A 19,839-nucleotide genomic window follows, 5' to 3' on the forward strand; every position below is an offset into this window, starting at 1 on the left:
GCACACCGAATAATCACCCCCCCTCTTGGCACTTTTCCTTTGCTCTTCGCCACACCACGGAGAGATTAAGTGTTGCTAGAGTGGTAGTGCAGCGTAGGCCTGCCGGTTACCCCCTCTCCCTCCCCACCCCCACTCCCAGTGGTGGTGGGTTAGCCGCAGGGTTTATCAAACTGGCTCTGACCTTGGAGTCCCCGCCCCCGCTGCCGCACTCTCCCTTGTCGTACCACCACTTGTTTTTCAATTTGTCCAAGAGGCCCTGCTCGTTCAGTTTTAACACTGCCAGGTTTACTGGGTTTCTTGAAAATAATATAAAACGGCAGCCATTAGGAGACACTATATGGGACAGATATAAAGAGATTGGTCGCATGGTGGTGGTGATTATGACAACATTGACTTATGATTACAAACTCCTGCATGTAACTACTGATATGGAGCAGGAGAACTGGCTTTAGATGCACATGTTAGTTGTATATCTGCAATGGGCTGAAATGCTGGGCGCCCATAAAGTAGCAGAGTCAGGTTTTACCAAGCAGGGGCCTCAGAAGGAGGCAGAGCAGACACTATAAATGAGAAATGCCTTGGATGCGGAAGTCTGTCTACAGATGGTAATTTCCTTTCAGTGGCACTAGCATACAGATTGCTATGGTAACTAACCTATCAATATTCAACCCATAACAGCATTCTGGTGAATAGAATCCTGTGTTGATGAATTTATAACTTTCAGCTGAGACAAATGCAGACAGAGGCTTTGAATGTTTAAACTGTCAGGTTCATTTCCAGGCTGAAAGGAAACCGTGTGACCAACTATAGACATAGATTATGTTATGACATGAATCTGTATAAACCAGCTCATCCAAAGCATCTCCCAAGACTTGCTCTCTCTTTCTGGTGAGTGTATTTGTATTTCCTATAGCTGACTGGCCATGGACAAAGACTCTCTCCATCTACAAATCACAGAAAGGCAGAATCTGCAATCAGAATTTGCATAAAAGAGGTCAAGATTACAACTTTTACCTGATTGTCTTTTCCCTCAAATCTGTGTCAATTCTTTATGTGCAGCAACAGTTTAGTTTGGCAATATTCTGCCTGTCTCACTAGCAGACGCACAAGAGTCTTTATCCCCAACCTTGAGTGCACAACACAGCTGTAGGCAACACAGGTATCCTCAGAGCTTGTAAAACCTCTGAATTCTTTCTCAGTCCAGTGGGCTCAGACAGAAAGAAAGAAGTCAAACTGTGTGGACATGGATGGTCTGCAGACCTGCAGGTCATTGGTTAGTTTGGTCAGTTGGTTCGAGGTGAGCAGATGTCAGGCAGGCTACTGTACTGTATGTTAGGTGGGATGGGGTAAATAGTCAGGCAGGCACGGGGGTGGCTGGATATCATAGATGTAGGAAATGAAGCAGGGAGCACAGAATCTATACAGAACATTTCACAGACTGATCACAAAGTGTAGTTGTGAAGTGTGTGAAGACCGGCAGTCAGAACACCCTGTGAAATGAAGAGATTATTATCTTTTTTTTTGCTACTTACAATTAGGTCTGCAATGCAATATGAATATAACATTTTAAATCTATTTTCATATATCCAGTAGGGATGTTCAGATCTGGCGAATTGGTATCGTCCCTGCTACTGACCTTAGTAAGCACATCTGGTATCACATTAAATACTTAAACATTTCATATTCTGCTCCGTTAACTTGCTGCAGCGAGCTAATTTTAATGCGTTAAGCTAATGCTGTTACTCTCCACATATGAAGCACAATAAATGTATTTTAACGTGAACACAGTGGTCGGCATTTACTGGGAATATGGAAGTTTAACTGGAAGTGAATTTAATTTCCAGTAACCAAAAAATTATATAATACAGTTTACACAGTACATTTTCTGATTTTATTTGTTGTTGGGACAAAGCAACATTTGTGCTGTTTGTTAGGTCTATATCTGTACACATCACAAGTAATCCTATTTTAAGAACCTTGCATGTTACACTTGCACATCTGAAAAGATGAGCCTGATGGTGTGTCTGTGTTCATTTCAGAATATAACATTAGTGCCTATGTGAGGCATGCTAACGTGCTACAATGACAATGCTAACATCCTGGAAATATCCAGGTATACTGTTTACCATGTCCCAAATCATAGTTTAGTGTGTCGGCATGCTAACATTTGCTAATTAGCAATAAACACAAAGTACAGATGAGGCTGATGGTAATTTTGCAGGTATGTGGTCATAAACCAAAATACTGGACAAAGTAGAATTTTGACCTGATGAAAAATAAGGAGTTCATTCCGTCCTGAGGGGAACATGAATGTCTGTACAAAATTTAGAGATATTTTACAGGAAACAGAACTCTGACATGCTGGTGACGCTAGAGGAAAGATCGGTGGATGACCAAAGTCAGTAGGTTGACACATTATAACAACACAATCTCATAAAACTGTGTACCGTGTAAATATGCACAGTTCTAAAACCAATGTGTAAAGTGTATAAACTTCTCCACAGCCTCATTACATACTGTAAGAATGTTTCCAATGAGCTCGATGCAGCAAGGAAACTTTTTAAATTTTGAAAACAGCTAGAGCACTGGTACCAGATATGTACTTCGCATCAGAGATACTCTTGAGTTTATGTGTTGCATTTGGAATAGAGAGAGAAAAAGTCGAATCAGTGTATCCCTAATATTCAGTACTCAAGTGCAAAATGCAAATCAGTGCTTCAACAATGCATTGCAGGCATGATTGAACTCACCTCTTTGAGTTCTTTGGGCATTCACTGATGCCTGATTCCAGATGAGCAGCACAATTAGTCAATTTCTACATCAACCATAAAAATATTTGAAAATTTCCATCCTTCAATACAACACTTGCAGAATGCTCGTTATCTGTTAATGAAGAGCTCGGTATCAGACATCTGTAAAGGTCCAGAGTGGCACTCTGAGAATAACATACATCACTCTTTTAATAAATAACAGAAATAGCGAGAGAAAATGGTGCCATCCTCAGCTGTTCAGCACTGCATCCCAAACACTGTAGGTTAGGACCAGTCTGACTGCATGACCTGGGAGCCGATTCATTTCACCAATCTTCTTGTCACTGCTACAGCACTTACTTGCTAAATGAAATGTAATTTGCATGAAATTTAAATGGATCCTCTGAGTAAGACATGAGCAACATTTCTAGTCAGTGTGTTCTGACCTTTGGCTGTCAACCAAGGTGGAACCCCAAATGAATCCTCAGCAAGTTTGAATGAAATCTCCCCATATGGCTCTTTTCATTAAAATGAATGAGGCCTATTAGAGATAGATTAAAAGCTTCAGATGCCACCAGCTCCTGCGCTCTCTCTGTAGTTGCAAGAGAAATATTAATGGAAAGTTGGTTAAGGTGTTAATGTAATGTGAAAAGACAGCTGTTGCTCTTGGACATCGATGGCAGAAAAGTACATCCAGTGTGGATAATCATTCATTAAACCAATTATCACATTGAATGTGGCAAATATAAATTCAACTCTGCTGACTTCACAATCAAGGTGTGAGCCCTGGCAGAAGTGGAAAAGTAGCCATATGGGATGTGGTCCTTTAAGCTGTAATCCTGCTTCAAGGGCCCCTGTTGGTTAGCGAGAGGCACATTTACATGTTGTATGTGTGTTTCTGTGTGTTTGAGAGGATGCTTCAGTTTCAAAGCACACCACATGAGACCAGCAACCACAAATTTAGAATGTAATTAGAGGGCAGCAGGAAGACAAGTGTGCTTAAAGAGGATCGGAAATCTAATGGTCGTACTTTACACTTCTGCTAGTTCTCCCAAGTCAGCTATGAATAGGCTAGCTGCATACATACATATGCAGACATCAACAAAGGTGGCAGTGAGCGGTGAAAATGGGCATGGTCAAGTTGTAAATGTCTTTGTGACAGTGCACAAAGCATGGAGAAAAGAAGGAAAAAGTTTAATGAAGTACTGTTAAAGTAATGCCATGCCTTGTATGTCTGATTAGCATGCGTTCAAAGAATGTAGAACAGAATACTAATACTGAGATGTTGTGTTATTGTGATAAAAAAAAGATGCATCATTGAAATGCATGACATTTCACAAAAAAAAAAGAGAAATGAAACAAATAAACAGGGGACTGATGATGCTCATGCACATGCTCCAATAAAAGCACTTGGAGGCTTTTATCCAGCCATGCTGCGGTGACAGGGTGGCTTACCTGAGAGGGGAGCCCTTGGGTGTGGCAATGCCATAACCTTTAGAGTCCAGGTTTCCTCCCACCTTCATAGTATCACACGGTTTCCTCTGCTCTATATACTCATTCATTGTGGACTCCAGCAAGTAGGCATACTTGCCCTTGGACTTCCTGACTCTCATTACGCCCTCGTCTGTGGTCTTGACAAACACGGATGGGTCAGCCGCCTTCATGTAGGACCACATCTTCTCAAACACAGCAATCTTAGACCTCTGACAGCCAGAATTGTTAATGAGAGAGAAGAAAGCGAAACAGACAGTGTAAGAGTGATTACTTTATTATCTATCTTTATGTACAATGTACACAATGTACAATTCTACATCTAATTTATTGAAGCATCTGCTAGAGATGCTTGAACTCCAGAGAGAGTGGCGTTAAGCAACGTTTTACGTTTTGTAAAAGCACTTTTTACTGCTCTTTTTAATGCATGTGCAGAAAAACAGTAGTTTAATAGTCGGGATTGACTGGCTTTATTTTTTTTTATTTCAGCCTTAGGCATTTTTTGTAAAAAAAAAAAAAGATGATACTCCTTGCTGCTACTATGAATATCATTAAAAAGTTGGGAGAGACTGCTTTGTTGGGGGGGTTTGTGAAAGAAATACAGTAACGTAACCAGTTACTTTCATCACCCAGTAACAAGTAAAGTAATATTATTACTTTTTCTAAATAGTAGTAACTTATTACAATTTATGAGTAACTTGCCCAACACTTCTATTTACAATATTTTTTAATCAAAGCCATTTAATGTTGTTTCATTTTGTAGCTAGCTGTTTCTATAGCACTTTTCACTTTGGGGATGGAGTCCGCCATTCCCAAACTGGATTCAACACACATGGGATTTAAAGGAAGTGATGCATGCATGTAATCCAGCATTACTGCTTGTAAAATGATCTCACTGATATCATCCTCACTGTTTACTATTATATCTATAACGTTTTAACAGAGCTAGATTACGTTAGTGATAATGCAAACCCAACATTTCCTGCTGCTTCACATTAAAAGCCTTCAGCTGGTGAAACAGCGGGGTTTTACAGTGTAGCAATGTGTTTGTTGTCTGAATCTCGGTTTCTCACTCTGAAGAATTCTTTGGTGGAGCCGGCATCCAGTGTTCCATAGGCAATTTCTGTCTGCTTGGCTAAATCCTCAGCGCTCTCTATAGGAGACACCATCCTCTCCACCGTCAGGAAGGCAGCCAAGTTAGCAGTATAGGATGAGATGATGATGAGGGTGAAGAACCACCAGACGCCTCCAACAATGCGGCCAGACAGAGAGCTAAAAAGCAGAAGGACAGGATCTTTCGTTGGTCAAAAACAGATATATCACACATACAGTTTCCAGCTCATGTATATGTTCAATTCATGATTGTTGATTCCATGTTTCATTTTTACAAACAGAATCAATTATATGTTAATGTAGGGATTAACACAAATAAATAGCATCATTCTTTTTCTTCTTGGACAATTCTGGCCACAATCAAGTACAGCGATCTAAAAACCTTGTGATGTTCACACCATCCAAATGACCTACATTGCATCACACTCCCTCTACGCTCACACACTCTTCGTTCCCGCTTGGGAGAGCTTAGCCCAATGTGCTAAGGAAAGATAACCAGTTCCACAAAGGCCCACTCAGCTTCCTGCCTGCCAAATTAATCTCACTTTAAGAAAGTTGCCAATATGTTTCATGGAACCACGCATATTAATTGTTGGGGATTAATAGGCAAAGGAGAACACTTAGCCACTGCTCTAATTGCACTTTAAAAAAAAAAAACACAAAAAAAAAACCCTGAATGATTTGTGAGCAAAATCCCAGGAGTCAAATTCCTGTCTCTCTCTCTCTCTTTCTCAGTGTGTCTCTTCACCTCAAGAGAAGCCAGCTTGAACAGCAACAGCAGAAATCATGTTGCGTTACATATCGGGTCCCCGACAAGCACGGAAGCACAGAGCGACGGAGCTTACGCAAAGAAAATGACACAAATCTGAAACAAAAAAGGCTTTCATGAATCACCTTTGTGCTGTCAAGCCAAATGGAGCGTGAAACATGAAGGCGAGATTAAGTATGAAAAAAAGGGGGGGGGGGGTAGAAACATAATCATTTAAGATGCTTTTCAGATGACGGGGGATGATGAAAGAGCAGCCGGGGAGCGAGTGGAGAGCAAACACAGAATGGATGCCGAGCCTTTGAAAATCAGTTGGGAGAATGCAGAGCTGTCAGCAGGGTGTGTGTGTGAGTGTGTGTGTGTGTGTGCATTTTGACTTTTTCACTGATCACTGTTCAAAAGGGTGTGGGTAAGGTTAAGCCTTTTTCTGTGCAGTAAGAAAACCAGCATGCTTTTCTAAATACGTTGGTGCACTTTTAGTACTGCAGCACATAATTCACAAGCAAGTGGTTGATTCTGCTGCGTCAAAACTCTCCATTTTAGCTCTGTACAGCTAATAGAACTAAAACATTTTCCACACTGATGATCACTCACGGCTGTACAACATCCCCTCTGACCTTCATTAGGTAAAATTCATACAGGCAAAGAGCCCTGTTATCATATATATTTGTGTAAAGATGGCCCAAATAATTGTACCCCCATTCTGAGCTCTTCAACAGAAGAACAGTTTAGAAATGTCAATAGATAAACTACATACATATCAACCCACAGATTAATTCCATATGCAGGGATTAATCAAATAGACACTAATACCATAGAAAATACAGGGTCAAAGATTGAACCAAACAGCTACCTATGATCCAATGGGGAATTGAAATATCCAAGGATGGATCTACTGTATCAATACTAGGACTGGGTATCTGTACTCGAATCCCTCAAGGTATCAACCGATACCGAGTAGTATCAAATCTTCTGCTGTCACTGCTGCCAGTTTATCGTCACAAGCTTGGCTTTCTGTTTGTTTCTTCGGATATCCTTTGACACTAAAACTGTACTACTCTACATTTTTATTTGCAACTGACAACACTTCGATCAACAACCGATCGATCAGTGCGTTCCATCGTATCAATTCAACGCTTTTGTGGCGCAGCCGCGCGTCAGCTGACTTTACTCTAGTAGCCTCCAGCTGCTTGTATTAGATGTAGTTGATGTGCTCGACTGGATGTGCTGGCTTTCTTTTCCTTTCCTTGCTTCTTTAAAGTCTTTAGTGTAATTTAGTAATTTGTTTAAGATGACTCTATTTCTACGTGTTATTGTCGGCCATTTGGAGGTTTGTGACTCACCACTAACGACAAAAGCACCTGCAGAGATCTTTAAATTCTGTTCTTCTAGATTTATTGATCCCAAGTTTACAAATATTATTCTCCGTGGTTGACTTTTAAAAAAAATATCTAAAAACTTAACTTATATTCCTTTTCCACAACTCACAGTGGTCATTAAACTAGTTCACTAGTCCATAACAACAATAAAAATGGCTTCAACAGGTGGCATTTTACGCAAGGTATGGAATGAAGCACTGTAGTATCATTTTAAGGGTGCTAGTTTTGGTACTGATATCATTTAATTTTAAACAATACTCTAATCAATATCCTACAATAGAACATTTTAAAAACATGTTATCAAGCTTGCTAAAAAGATTAAAAGTTTAATTAATATTATGAGAATAGTTGCTATTAGTATAGGTAAAAAAAATCAATATAGTCAACAAGATATTCAATGAACATATTAATCATTATTAGAGCTGTAGCTAACAATTATTTCCATTGTCAATTAATCTGCTTGTTATGTTCTCATTTAACCGATTAATCATCTATAAAATGTCAGAAGGAAATGAAACGGCAGATATTAATTTCCCAGTACCAAGGTGATATCTTCAGATCGCTTGTTTTCCCCGACCAACAGTCCTGCAGTTTTACTATCATACATGACAAAGACCAGCAGCAAATTCTCACATTTGAGCTGCTTTAATCAGCGATTTGGGTGTAAGTTAGTAGTAATAGTTGCCTATTAATTTTTGTGGAGGAGAAGATCCAACTTATCAACCAGATGAGGGGGGGCTAGCCTACAACAACATAAGAAAAAAAGAATTATCATCTCGCCTGGCACGATATCACAGCATCACACTGAGAGGTGCTAATTGAGACCTTTTGGCTTGTGCGTAACTCAAGAATCCTGATTGCTCCCCGTCTTTTCAGGAGCAATGTGAATTTCACCTGGAGAAGATATGAGTACTGAAAGACGGTCCTGGAGACTTTCTAAGTGCAACAACTTTGCATTTTCACAATCTCTCAATACTATACGTGTTTACATTGCTTCTCAATTACAGTCCACTTGTGTAGAGTTCTGTGAGTAGAGAAACAAAGTGACAAACAAAGAACTACTCTAGGATTGGGGTGAAAAAAGAGAAAGTGTGTTATGGCAACACCAGTGCAAGTGAGAGAGAGGGAGACAGAGAGAGAGAAATGGCAGCGATGAAAAGTGAAAGTGGATAGTACCACCAGAGGCTGACAAACTCCTTAGCTTTGACTGCTGCTGGCCTCCAGAGATGGCAGTAAACAGCTGTCTAATCCTTCTCCTTCAATCGTCCTTTTCCCCCCCCTCTCCCTCGCTCTCTCTCCTGTTCTCCGCCTCTCTTTTTTTTTTCTTTCCCCTCCATCCACCCTATGTCTCCGCTGTGCTCCCCGCCTGTCTCTTCATGCGCTGGGGGGGCTGACAGGGGCTTGTTTTGGGCCAAGACAACAATAGCCTACACCTTGGCGCTGACACTGACGCATTCAAGTATGCGCACACTCACACACACACACATAGATACAAATGTGGATACTTCTTCTTTCCAGAAGACAGTGTGTGAGTTTGTCTGTGCAAGAGAACAACCGGGTCACCATTTGCTGTGTGAATGGGATGAGGAGAAAGACAGGGGCTTTGTATGTGTGTGTGTGGGTGTGTATTGGTTCTCCTGCAGCAATCCTCCTCCCTAGTTGAGCAGAGTGACTGGCAAACACAGACCTGTTTGTCTCTGTTTGTTTCCTTTTGAACTCACTTCCTTTGAGCCTCCTTTCCGCTCCTCATACATTATTGCACAGCAGCCAACCTCGGTGCCTCCGTAAAACATTTGCTAAGCTGTCTTATTACAGTAAGGGAAATATTCCGAGTAGCGCTGCAATTTCATAGTCGTGTTAAGGCAATGATTAATCAATTATTCAGGCTGCCTCTTTTTATTGCATTATGAAAAAAAGGGATAGTAATAGGAGCATCCAAAGCACAACTGTAGCTTAGCAGCAGTGACGTATACCGAATGTCATAGAACTGTGGATGCTAAAAAGGAGGGCTGAAATTATTATGGCATTTAACAAGTTATATACCAAAGAATAACCAGCTAAAGCTTCTAACGATCTGTTGTTTTTCCTCTTTTTCTATCATAATAGAATTCCCTCTAGGCTCTGGGGACGTGTAATAGGACTTTTCATAAAACAAATACTGGAGTGATTAATCAAAAAATAATCAGTTGTTTAATGGATTATGAAATAGAAGTTTACAGTAGGGTTTTTTGTTGGATAGCATTTGAATCCAGTACCAAATCCACATATCAAATTACACTTTTAAATCCCTTATTGAATCCATTTGTTGTGCATTATGTTTACCTAATTAATTTCATGCAACACAAGATAAAAATAATTACATAAGATGTGGAACTCAAAGAGTTACAATCAAAGAAGTGTTTTGGACACTGTTTTAGAAAAGAGAGATCGACCTTGAACCTGCAAAGAAGCAACACTGACATAACGTCACATCATAAACTTGATGTGGGCGCAAGTGTTAGCAACTGCTTATTTACACATCTAGCAAATACGAAGCAATGGCGCCACCCTGGATGTAAGGGCATACTCACACTAGGCCCGGTTGCCTTGTACCATGCTCGAGCATGATTGTGCCCCCTCCCCACTCCCCCGCTGGACTGCGCTCACATTGCGCCTAACTATCCGAGTCAGAGCACGTTTATGTCATTACGAGTTCCGTGGGGACAGTTAGCAATCACACTACATGTATACAGTCCAGCTTAACCACGGAGTGATCACACTGGTCAAACAAACCGGACTTTGGGGGTTAAATGTGCTTAGGCACGGTACGGGTTGCCTAGTGTACGCCCTAAGTTTCACCCCGTCTTCTGGCTCTGTTTTTGGTCTCCACCAACTCCTGCTAAATGCGTCCCTATGTTCACCGGCTAGTCGCTAACTTCATCTGTTGGCCGCTTGGTGCTGGGCAGGTAGTGTACAGTTGGTTTATCAATTTCACTATGAGGGGTGAAACGAGCGCTATGAAAGAAAAAAACAGGGTTGAGAGCGGTGAGACTGAACCAAAACAGTACTGAGCTGACACAGAGCTGAAGGACGCCGAAACACTCTGTAGAGGTGAGGGGAACAGCAGGGTCAGGTGACTATCATCTGTGGGTTGCTCACAGTGCACTCGCTAGTGTGTGAGCGAGCATGCTTGTGTGCTCACACATAACAGAGACAGTTGGCAGTTAGTTATGATGGACAGCAAAATGAATTGGACCACCACTCTACAGCATATCAGATCCATATCTTCATCCTTTGCTATATGATCTCCACCCACAGCTCCCTGAGAATCTGCTGCAGCACAAAACTCTCATTAGAATTCCCCTGGCTGGCCTCCTCTATTCGATATGGTAATTAGCAATGACTAATGACTTTAGCAAGTGTAAAAAATGAGTCAGTAATGGCCACATTACAATGGATTAGGAATTACAGAGGTTTAAATGAGAAAGAAAATGGTCTCTAATTATGGTGTGATTCTTAGACAAATCAGGGATGGAAAAGGAGTTTTATGCTACGCTGCTTTTTTTGCTTCTTAGAAATGAGCGAGACAGCTGTATCTGCTTAATGATTGGGCACAGCCACTCCCAATATGTCTGGACGTACAAGACTTGTTTTTTGCGAGTCAGTAGCAAAGACAAGATGAGAGTGACAGAGGCAGGCAAAGTGGAGCCTGCAAGACAGAGACGTGCAGAAAATAGAAGCAGAAAAACCTACAGACACAGCAGGCAGGGAGGTATACACACATACACATATACTCTGTGTATTAATGCATTTTTAAGGCCTATATGCTGACTAATTGGCCACTGCTGTGGTGAACTGCAGGAAACGTCCTTAGCCACCAGCTTACTAGATGTGGAAATGATGACAGAGCTACGACCACACCAGAGCATTATTTATATCAAGACCACATCAGAGAGCATCCACTACTTAACACAACAAGACCACAGAAGACAAAGTGGGACTGTGTGTGTCTGTGTCTAAGTTATTTCCCCAAAATAATTGGGTTTTTTGGTTTGTTTTTTACATGTAATGACAACCAAGTCGAGGGCTACTTTATTTGTTATGTCTGGAAGGATATACCATACACAGCTCTATAGAGGGATTTCTAAGTTGTGTCCATACAGCGTCTGTATTCTCTCTAACAAGTCTAAAAACACTGTGATAATTGAGGGTGTTGAGAATATTTCTTAGGTGTTTTAATTGATGGCAGGGAAAGGTAAGACAGGTCTAGCTTAGAGTAATGTAGCTGACAACCATAAGTGTTTGACATTATAGCTTTAGGTATTTCTCACACGTACTTGTCCTCGTCAAGAAGACAACAGTAGACTGATTAGCTAGAGACAGTAGCTCAGACGTCAGGCTAGCAGATATCAGTGTTCTCTGGGAATCTTACAAGGTTGAGTCCTACAAGAATGTTTACAAGAACTAACTGGCTCCACAGATACTAATGGATAGTGAGAGATTCCAATATGATGAAGCAATGGAGTCTAAACATCAGATAGATAGATGTTCTAGGTGAAAGGAGACCTAATAGAGAAACCTACAGGCACTAAGGGGAAGACAGAAACATAAAAGGGACCACAAGATGTTATCCTTCAGATTTGGTGTTGGCATTTGACGTGTTCACATGTTGTATTCTGGCACTGTATCTCCTCGGCCAGGCTCAATACACCATGCTATGTATCAGTCTCCGAAACTACTTCACACCTGAACCTGGCTCACAACAATACTTCTCAACAATTGGCGTCACGTGAACAGGATCTCAACAAAACAACAACTGGTAAGTGCAAATTTATTTTATTTTTGCCTTGCCATGTTGTGTTTGGTGAAAGAAAATCTGTGTAGTAACTATAATCTGGCTGTGAATCATTTCTAAGATTATCAAAAAACATTTACACACAAGATTAAAAGAGGATCCAAGTCTGGGGACCGTGTCCTGGCTGATCTCTCTGCAAGCAGGGCTCGGGACAAATGTGTCATATAATGAATGTTCAAATTTAAAAACTAAAATAAGTAATCCAGTGAGCACAACAGGTCTAAACTCTATGAATTTGATCAATAAAATCCTTGTATGAAGGGCAGTGGTTGGTCAGTAGGTTTGAGACTTCCAAGACTGCGTGGTGTTTAAAAGGGTGGTAGTTTCCAGGACAGCTTCGGGCTGTACCCGACACAGTCGAATACCGCACCGTGAGGTTAACTCTGGGGAAGACGTTCTGTGGTAAGCACGACGCTGAGACTGTGTCCAGAGGGAACGAAGGCTCTGTTTGCTTCTGGCTTCAGAGGCCTAGACATTTAAGTTGTGTACACAAGGTGAAAATGCTTGAAATCTGAGTATTTCACTCCCAAGTCAATTGCCAACCAGTGACACATAAAAATAAGAAGAAGTGTGGACACTTTTGATGCAGTAGCAGTGTTTATTGAATGTTTGTGTTTATTGTTTGATGTTAAATGTGTCAATGCATGTTTACGCTTTGTGAATTCTAAATAGGTAATCAGTCCATAGCAGAGGCTAAAAATTTATCTGTAGTCAATTCACTCGTGTAAACATTTAAACCAACAAAAATAAACACAATGATTTTTTTGGATGATAAAAGTAAAAATGTAGAACAAAATGATCAATCTGCCAGTATCTGGCAACCAGAATGCAAATCAGAATGTCCCTGATATTAAGTCAGAATATAAGCAATGTTTTACACACACGCCTGCAGAAATTATCAGTGGCTGAAAAGTCCTGGTTTTCTACACTTTGCCTATATGTGAATTAATAAAGGCTGAATGACCATGTAAAGAGTTGTTGATAAAAGTGAACAGCAAATGGCTAAATTAAAGGTTACTCCAAACTATAGAAATCCAGCTTGGGATTTCAAATATATGAAAGAATGTATGACAACGTAGTCAGCTGTGGCTTATCAGTGTCATGCTGTGACTGAGAATGGCAAACACTGAGTAAGTGGCTGAAGAGCTAAAAAAGTGCCAAAGAGCGCTAAATATGTTGCTTGATGTCTAAGGCCCGTGATAGAGGCTGTGTTGCAAACTAAAACTGCAAAATGCTGAAAATAAAACTTAATGTTAACAATATTTGATAAACAGCTGAATTTAGTATTTTCACTGAGTGCTTCCAAAGCACAAAAGAATATGTCAAACTATACCAAGATTAATGCACTCTCAAATGTTTATTCAAATTAAGTTCACCAAAGCAGATTGCAAAATTTTTAACATGTACTATTTGAGTTTTTCCTTTAATTAAACTAATAAAGGTTAAGATTTTTACAAGGCACCGCCCACCTCTCCTCCCAGATTAAAAAAAAGCAGTTGCTTTCTTATTGTTGGAGGTTAATCTGTATTACCAACCTTAAAGTATTAACATCTGTAGCGTACATGAGGTAAGGCTACTAAATTGCCACACACAATATAGAGTTGCTCATTTATGACTAAGAGTAAAATGATTAGCTTAAATCTGTTCAGGGGTCGATATCTTAATATACAATCTCTATAAGAATAACTGTTCATATCTCTGTAGTAAACTTTAAAACATATTAGAGAATTTCAATACCCTTTCCATAATATCCATATGTTATTATGTTAACATAATGCAATATAGCTGGTCTAAGAACAGAAATATGGTGCAAGGCTTAGCTTAATTACATAAAGTGTAGAGAACTTATAAAGTAAGTTGAATAATGTAATGAGATAATTTTGAAATAGTAATAAATGAACCATGACTCATCCCCTTCTTTAGCAAATATTCAGGTAAACTAATTAAAGTATCGAAAGACAAACAGACATGTTCAAAACATATATAAATAAAAGCAACAGTTGGTGTCTATAACAGACTAATGTAGGTTTCTACTTTTGATGTTTCTTCGTTTTGATGGGTCCGGTAGTCCTGTTTTTGCGGCTTTATTTTCTGTTAGCTTTAGTTCAAAAAATCAGGTTAGAGGGGACAACTCAGATCCTACGACCCTTTGTGGGTTGGTCTAGAGGAGGTCCCTTCCATTTATTAATTTTGGCTGGCTCATCATTGTTCTTTTATTCATTGGTTTTATGTAAAATGTTTTTTATTGGGGTCAGAATTTAAAATTAGTGATAGACACCCGAGTACATGCTGTTATTAAAGAAATTAAAGAAGACTAAAATTAGGATTAAACAAACCTTAAACTCAGAAACTATTTCCCATGATCAGAATCAAACTCTACTTTCCTTTCCTCCATTGTTCAGATTCTATAAACAAAGGTTATCACCTAGTTGTTCACTGTTAGACGTGAGAGCGTTTTAATAGAATAAATCTAATCTAATCTTAATTAGTGATCATAATAATTGAGTGCCAATTATCAGGTTACTACATTTTAATCATTAAAGTTTAACTAATTTTCATTGAGTTGCAAGAAGTTGACTATTTTCTATTTCAATGAAGGTCGTTATGATCTAAAGTAAGCAAAAAGATCAAAAGTAGATATTTCTTGGATCATTGAAGATAATTAATGAAATCTACTGCTACATAATGTACAGTAAACAATACTAAACTACTACTTCAGATATTCACCAATAGACATTTTCTCAAAAATTACATCTCATGGTTTGACTCACATCTTATGTTTTCTAAGCATCTTATGTTTTCTAAGTGAGTTTTAAAGTTACTGTTTTCAGGTTTTAAGCGTATTGTGCTATGAGGAGAATAATAATCACTGTAACTTACAAAATGTGTAATCAGCTTAGAAGTTAAGAATATCTTATTGCTGCAGAAATTATTAATTTCACTTATTTGTTTCAATAATTCCCTCTGGGTGTGATGATTTAAAGCTCCAGGTCAGGAGGTGAAAGGTGACCTAATAGAGAAACCTACAGGCACTAGGGGGACGACAGAAACATAAAAGGGACCACAAGATGTTATCCTTCAGATCTGGTGTTGGCATTTGACGTGATCACATGTTGTATGCTGGCACTGTATCTCCTCGGCCGGGCTTAATAAACCATGCTATGTTAAGTCTTCATCAGTCTCCGAAACTTCTTCACACCTAAACCTGGCTCACAACAATATTTCTCAACAGAGGGGAACAAGATTTGATCTAATTTGATGTGTGCAATGCAGGCAAAGAGCTGCTGCTTCATCGTGTTTGGATGAAATTACAGCAAAAAATGTTTCATACTTTATTCTGTGTATCAACAAAAACCTTAATTATTATACTCATATTTTGCCAATACATCTCAGCTGTACTCTGCTGGTTTAACTGCCTTTTCAATTTGCTGACTTATATCACATGGCTTCTGTTAATTAGCGTTTGCTCAACTATGCCATGGCAGCTTGTATATGCTATGAATTGTTAAAAGTTTTATTAAGCTCTTGATTCCCTACTGCCTCAACGGTATAAAACCAGCCAGTTAAAAACATGCATAATAATGTGGGCATGTCAGGATAATTAACCAGAATAAAGTATTTATAAACGTGATTACCTTTTTATGTAATTCTGCTTACATATAGGTCACTGTAGTTCCTGAAACCACATGAAAAAAGGACAATTTGGTCCTCCACTGTGTCTTTAGAATTGAACTAAGCTCGGAGCAGACATGCCAAATTGGTCTGATGTGCAATACACAATGCTTTTAGTGCACACCTGACCACAGACACTTCTGGAAATACACTCATCTGACGCTTACAGTGTGTTTGTAGATTTCCACCACTTCATTCTGTCTCTCTCTATTGCTAAATGAGACTCTAGGGGGAAGAGAATGTTATGGCCAATATTGTGGCAAAATGGTGGGTTTACTTCTGATTTTGTTTGCTTGGCTGTTTGTGCTTTTGTTTTGACAGGCTCACGATTGTTAGATTGCGTATTTTCAGAGTGCTTTCATCTTCAAGGCCAAAATAACATACACACTTTAAGCAGGGAGCACAAAAATAATGATTTATTAAAACAGCCCCCCCCCCCGCCACTTTCTCCATCTAAAGGTCAGTATTAGCATGCCACTGAGTTGAAAAGAGAACATTATGATAATGTTGTTACCAGCCTGCAGCAGCTGCACCAAAAGCTGGTAGACCAGTACGCTATGGATAATTTGACAAAAGGTATTCAGATTCAAAATGCTATGCAACTGTTTAATGCATGTTTGTTTCATTAAGAAGCAGCCAAGTTAAGTGGCTGCTTTGCAACATATGGCTTGTTCCAGTGGGGGTGCATCACAACACAACAATTTAGCTTTGGGTGTTGCTGCAGAGGCATCGATATGATTGAGATATGACTGTAATCAGTTTCTGTGGCTGTACACAGGTTTGCTGAATGATATCACAGATGATGTCTTTGCCTCATATAACCTGAGATAAGTCAGTGCTGGCGAGCTGTGAGAGCGCTCGCTACGCGCCCACACACATACGCAAAGCCTCTTAGTCACTCCAGTGAGAGAACAGGAGTCCAAACACAGATACATCACAACTGTTCACTGAAAATCAATAACCATCAACGCACACACAGAGGACTGACTGACTTACAGTACATTAAATCTGGCTGTATAATAACACAGAGAGGGTGACATGCACGTGCACTCGCATGCAGTTTCACAGACCGGAGACACTTGATGTGAAGCTGCACTCCTCTGACAGAAAAGTCTGTCTCTTTACGGTTGCCATGGTAGCACTCCCTGCACCCCAAACAGTACAGCTGAGCGGAGAGAGACTTTAGTCATCTCCTCCTCCTTGCTGTCTTTCTCTCTATAAGGGCTCCCACCCCTATAGTAGGATGGACTTGCCATTACAGAGTGAAATCTCTCATTAGGGCTCCTTTCAACTTACAGGTTAGAGGACACGGGGCTGACTGATAAGGCTCTGAGCATCACAGCGCACATCTTTCCAGTCAAACTATCCACTTTGGTCCAGGTAGATTTCCCATGTGGCCTTGGTTCTGGTGTATAATTCATGTTTGCAGAAAAGACATTCATATGCTGTCACAGCTAGATAACAGCAAAACCCCTCTCTGCTGCTGGAAATATATGTGTGCCTCTGTGTGACTGTGTTTTATATGCAGATTTGACAGAGTATACGCCTCTGAGGGGACGGTATCTTTGCCTGTGTACAAAGTGTGATGCCCCAGTGAGATCCTCTAGGGGTGTGTGTGTGTGTGTGTGTGTGTGTGTGTGTGTGTGTGTGTGTATCACTAGTTTCTGCTAGTGAGTATGCATGCATGTATGATCAAAAGTTGCCTTCATGCAATTTCCAGATAAATAAAACATAAGCGATGCCACGGACTAAACTGAACCGTCTCTTTATGAATAAATTATTCCTTCCTACCAAGTCTTCCCCAACTGCTTTGATAGCAACTCACTAACCCCACAATTATGTAACTCAGTGGTGTGTAACATGATCTAATTTCTTGTTGTTAATGATAATAAGGACAACAACAACGCAAAGTGATACGTAATTGAACTCTGCGGAAGATCAATAATTCCCTTGATCACAAAAATTCACTTGGCTCCTCCCTTGTGGCTTCATAAGCTACTGAACAGCCACTTGCATTTGGATCATACAACAAACCAGACAACATTACAAATATGATTTTATTAACTTTGTAATGCAGGGGGCTGAGATGGCCCAGATGAGGCCTGCATGTAACACAAAAAGCCTTCAAAGGTCCAGTGTTTTTAGTGTTTAGGAGGATCTATTGACAGAAATGCAATATAATATACATAACTATGTTTTCAGTGCTGCGATGGACTGACAAGCTGTCCAGGGTGTACCCCACCTTTCGCTGGGATTGGCTCCAGCCCCCCGCGACCCTGTACAAAGGATAAGCGATTGACGATGGATGGATGATGTTTTCAGTGGTGTATAAAGACCTTACATAATGAACCGTTATATTTTTATTACCATTTTTATCTACATACACCGTTGGTCCTCTTACATGGAAGTTGCTGTATTGCACCACCATGTTTCTACAGTAGCCCTAATGGACAAACTGCTCTACAGAGTGTGTTTCTTCACTATATTGAATATGTACAAAAACAAGCAAAAGTAGTAGTAGTATTATTAGTTGTAGTAGCAGTAGTAGTTCAGTATCATTTAGCACAAGAGCCGACAGAGCGTATCAGACACCGTAGCTTCTCCTGTGCACTTGGAAAGGGGGGGTGAGCGTTGACTGATGGTGCATTCTGATGGTGTCGGAATAATAGGAATATTTTTTTTGCTACTTAAATCTATATTTCAAAAAAAGGAATAAAGTGTACCTGGGACATAAAGTATACAGAACAGTATACAAATATATAAGAAGACATAATAACAAAAACTCTTCAGGGGTAGTCTATATTATTTAAATAATAATAAAAGAGGACCATATGTTGACAGTTTTCACAGCCTTTTTGTTTGATTTAGAAATTAAGATGACATAGATGTCTGTGTGTTGTTTATTTGCTCTGACAATCCTAATCCAACACATCTGTGTAGTAGTGTCCATGTTGATTCCACATTCTGACCTAAGAGCACATGAACACGCGCTGATGTCGGAAGAACCACCTCCCATCTCAGAAATGGGACCATCCAAGGAGCATGTGAATGCACCGTGAGCCGTTGGTTGTAATTCGTCAGTGCAGTACCCCAGTTTAGCTAAAGGGACTGACACATCACATCACATCACATCACATCAAGAAGCGATTTCAGTAAGAGTCTTGTATCTAGGAAGAGATTAGATTGATTTTAATCTGAAGCTTCATTGTGGTGATTGTCTGTGGGATAAAGGCCACTGTGTCCTGTTTATTGCTGCGTGTTTTTCTGCTTATTAGTAGGGCTACAACTAATGATTATTTTTGTAGTCGACTAATCTGTTAATTAGTTATTCGATTAGTCGACTAGTCACGATTATTTTTGTCACCCCCTAACCCTAATTAAACCATTTAACTAATTAAACATCTTTCTTCAAAGTAAATTACTGATCCCCAACACACAGCCTAACTAGCTAACGTTACCATTAGGTACTATCCAGAATGAACACTAGCGTAGGCTACTCCTATAAGTCACTGATTTACTATTGCACTTAACGTGTTTGCTATGTAATGGAAACTAACCATTCTGGAGATGTGAAATAAAGTTGGTCCTGAACACAGAGCTGTCTTTGTCGTATTTATTCTGAGGCCTCAGAGGTACAAATCATACAGAGTACAAAGCAGTCTGCAGGAGAGTACAAAGGAGTGAAGTGTGTGTGTTTTTATAGAGCCGTGGAGTGTGTTATTTTGACATCTGTTGCTGTGCAAAGAGATGATTGTGAGTGGCAGTTACTGGAACCGTTGCAAACAGGAGCTTGTCTGACACCTTGCAGGCCAGAAAGGGGTCCTGGGTCATCAG

General features: G+C 39.9%; 1 protein-coding gene across 2 annotated transcripts in view; it reads right to left on the reverse strand.

Moving 5' to 3' along the window:
• gria1a (glutamate receptor, ionotropic, AMPA 1a) overlaps positions 1 to 19,839 on the reverse strand; it is an 85,025-nt gene that overhangs the window by 12,245 nt on the left and 52,941 nt on the right. For both annotated transcript variants that reach the window (XM_038700117.1, XM_038700118.1), the window contains exons 12-14: positions 5,315 to 5,513; positions 4,206 to 4,453; positions 182 to 296 (exon numbers count right to left, since the gene is read on the reverse strand). In XM_038700117.1, the coding sequence (XP_038556045.1) occupies positions 182 to 296; positions 4,206 to 4,453; positions 5,315 to 5,513 (562 nt within the window). The remainder of the gene's footprint in view (positions 1 to 181; positions 297 to 4,205; positions 4,454 to 5,314; positions 5,514 to 19,839) is intronic.

Source organism: Micropterus salmoides, unplaced genomic scaffold (genome assembly GCF_014851395.1).
Source record: "Micropterus salmoides isolate LMB-PRFRI ecotype aquatic unplaced genomic scaffold, ASM1485139v1 Ms_hic_scaffold_5, whole genome shotgun sequence".
Taxonomy (NCBI): domain Eukaryota; kingdom Metazoa; phylum Chordata; class Actinopteri; order Centrarchiformes; family Centrarchidae; genus Micropterus; species Micropterus salmoides.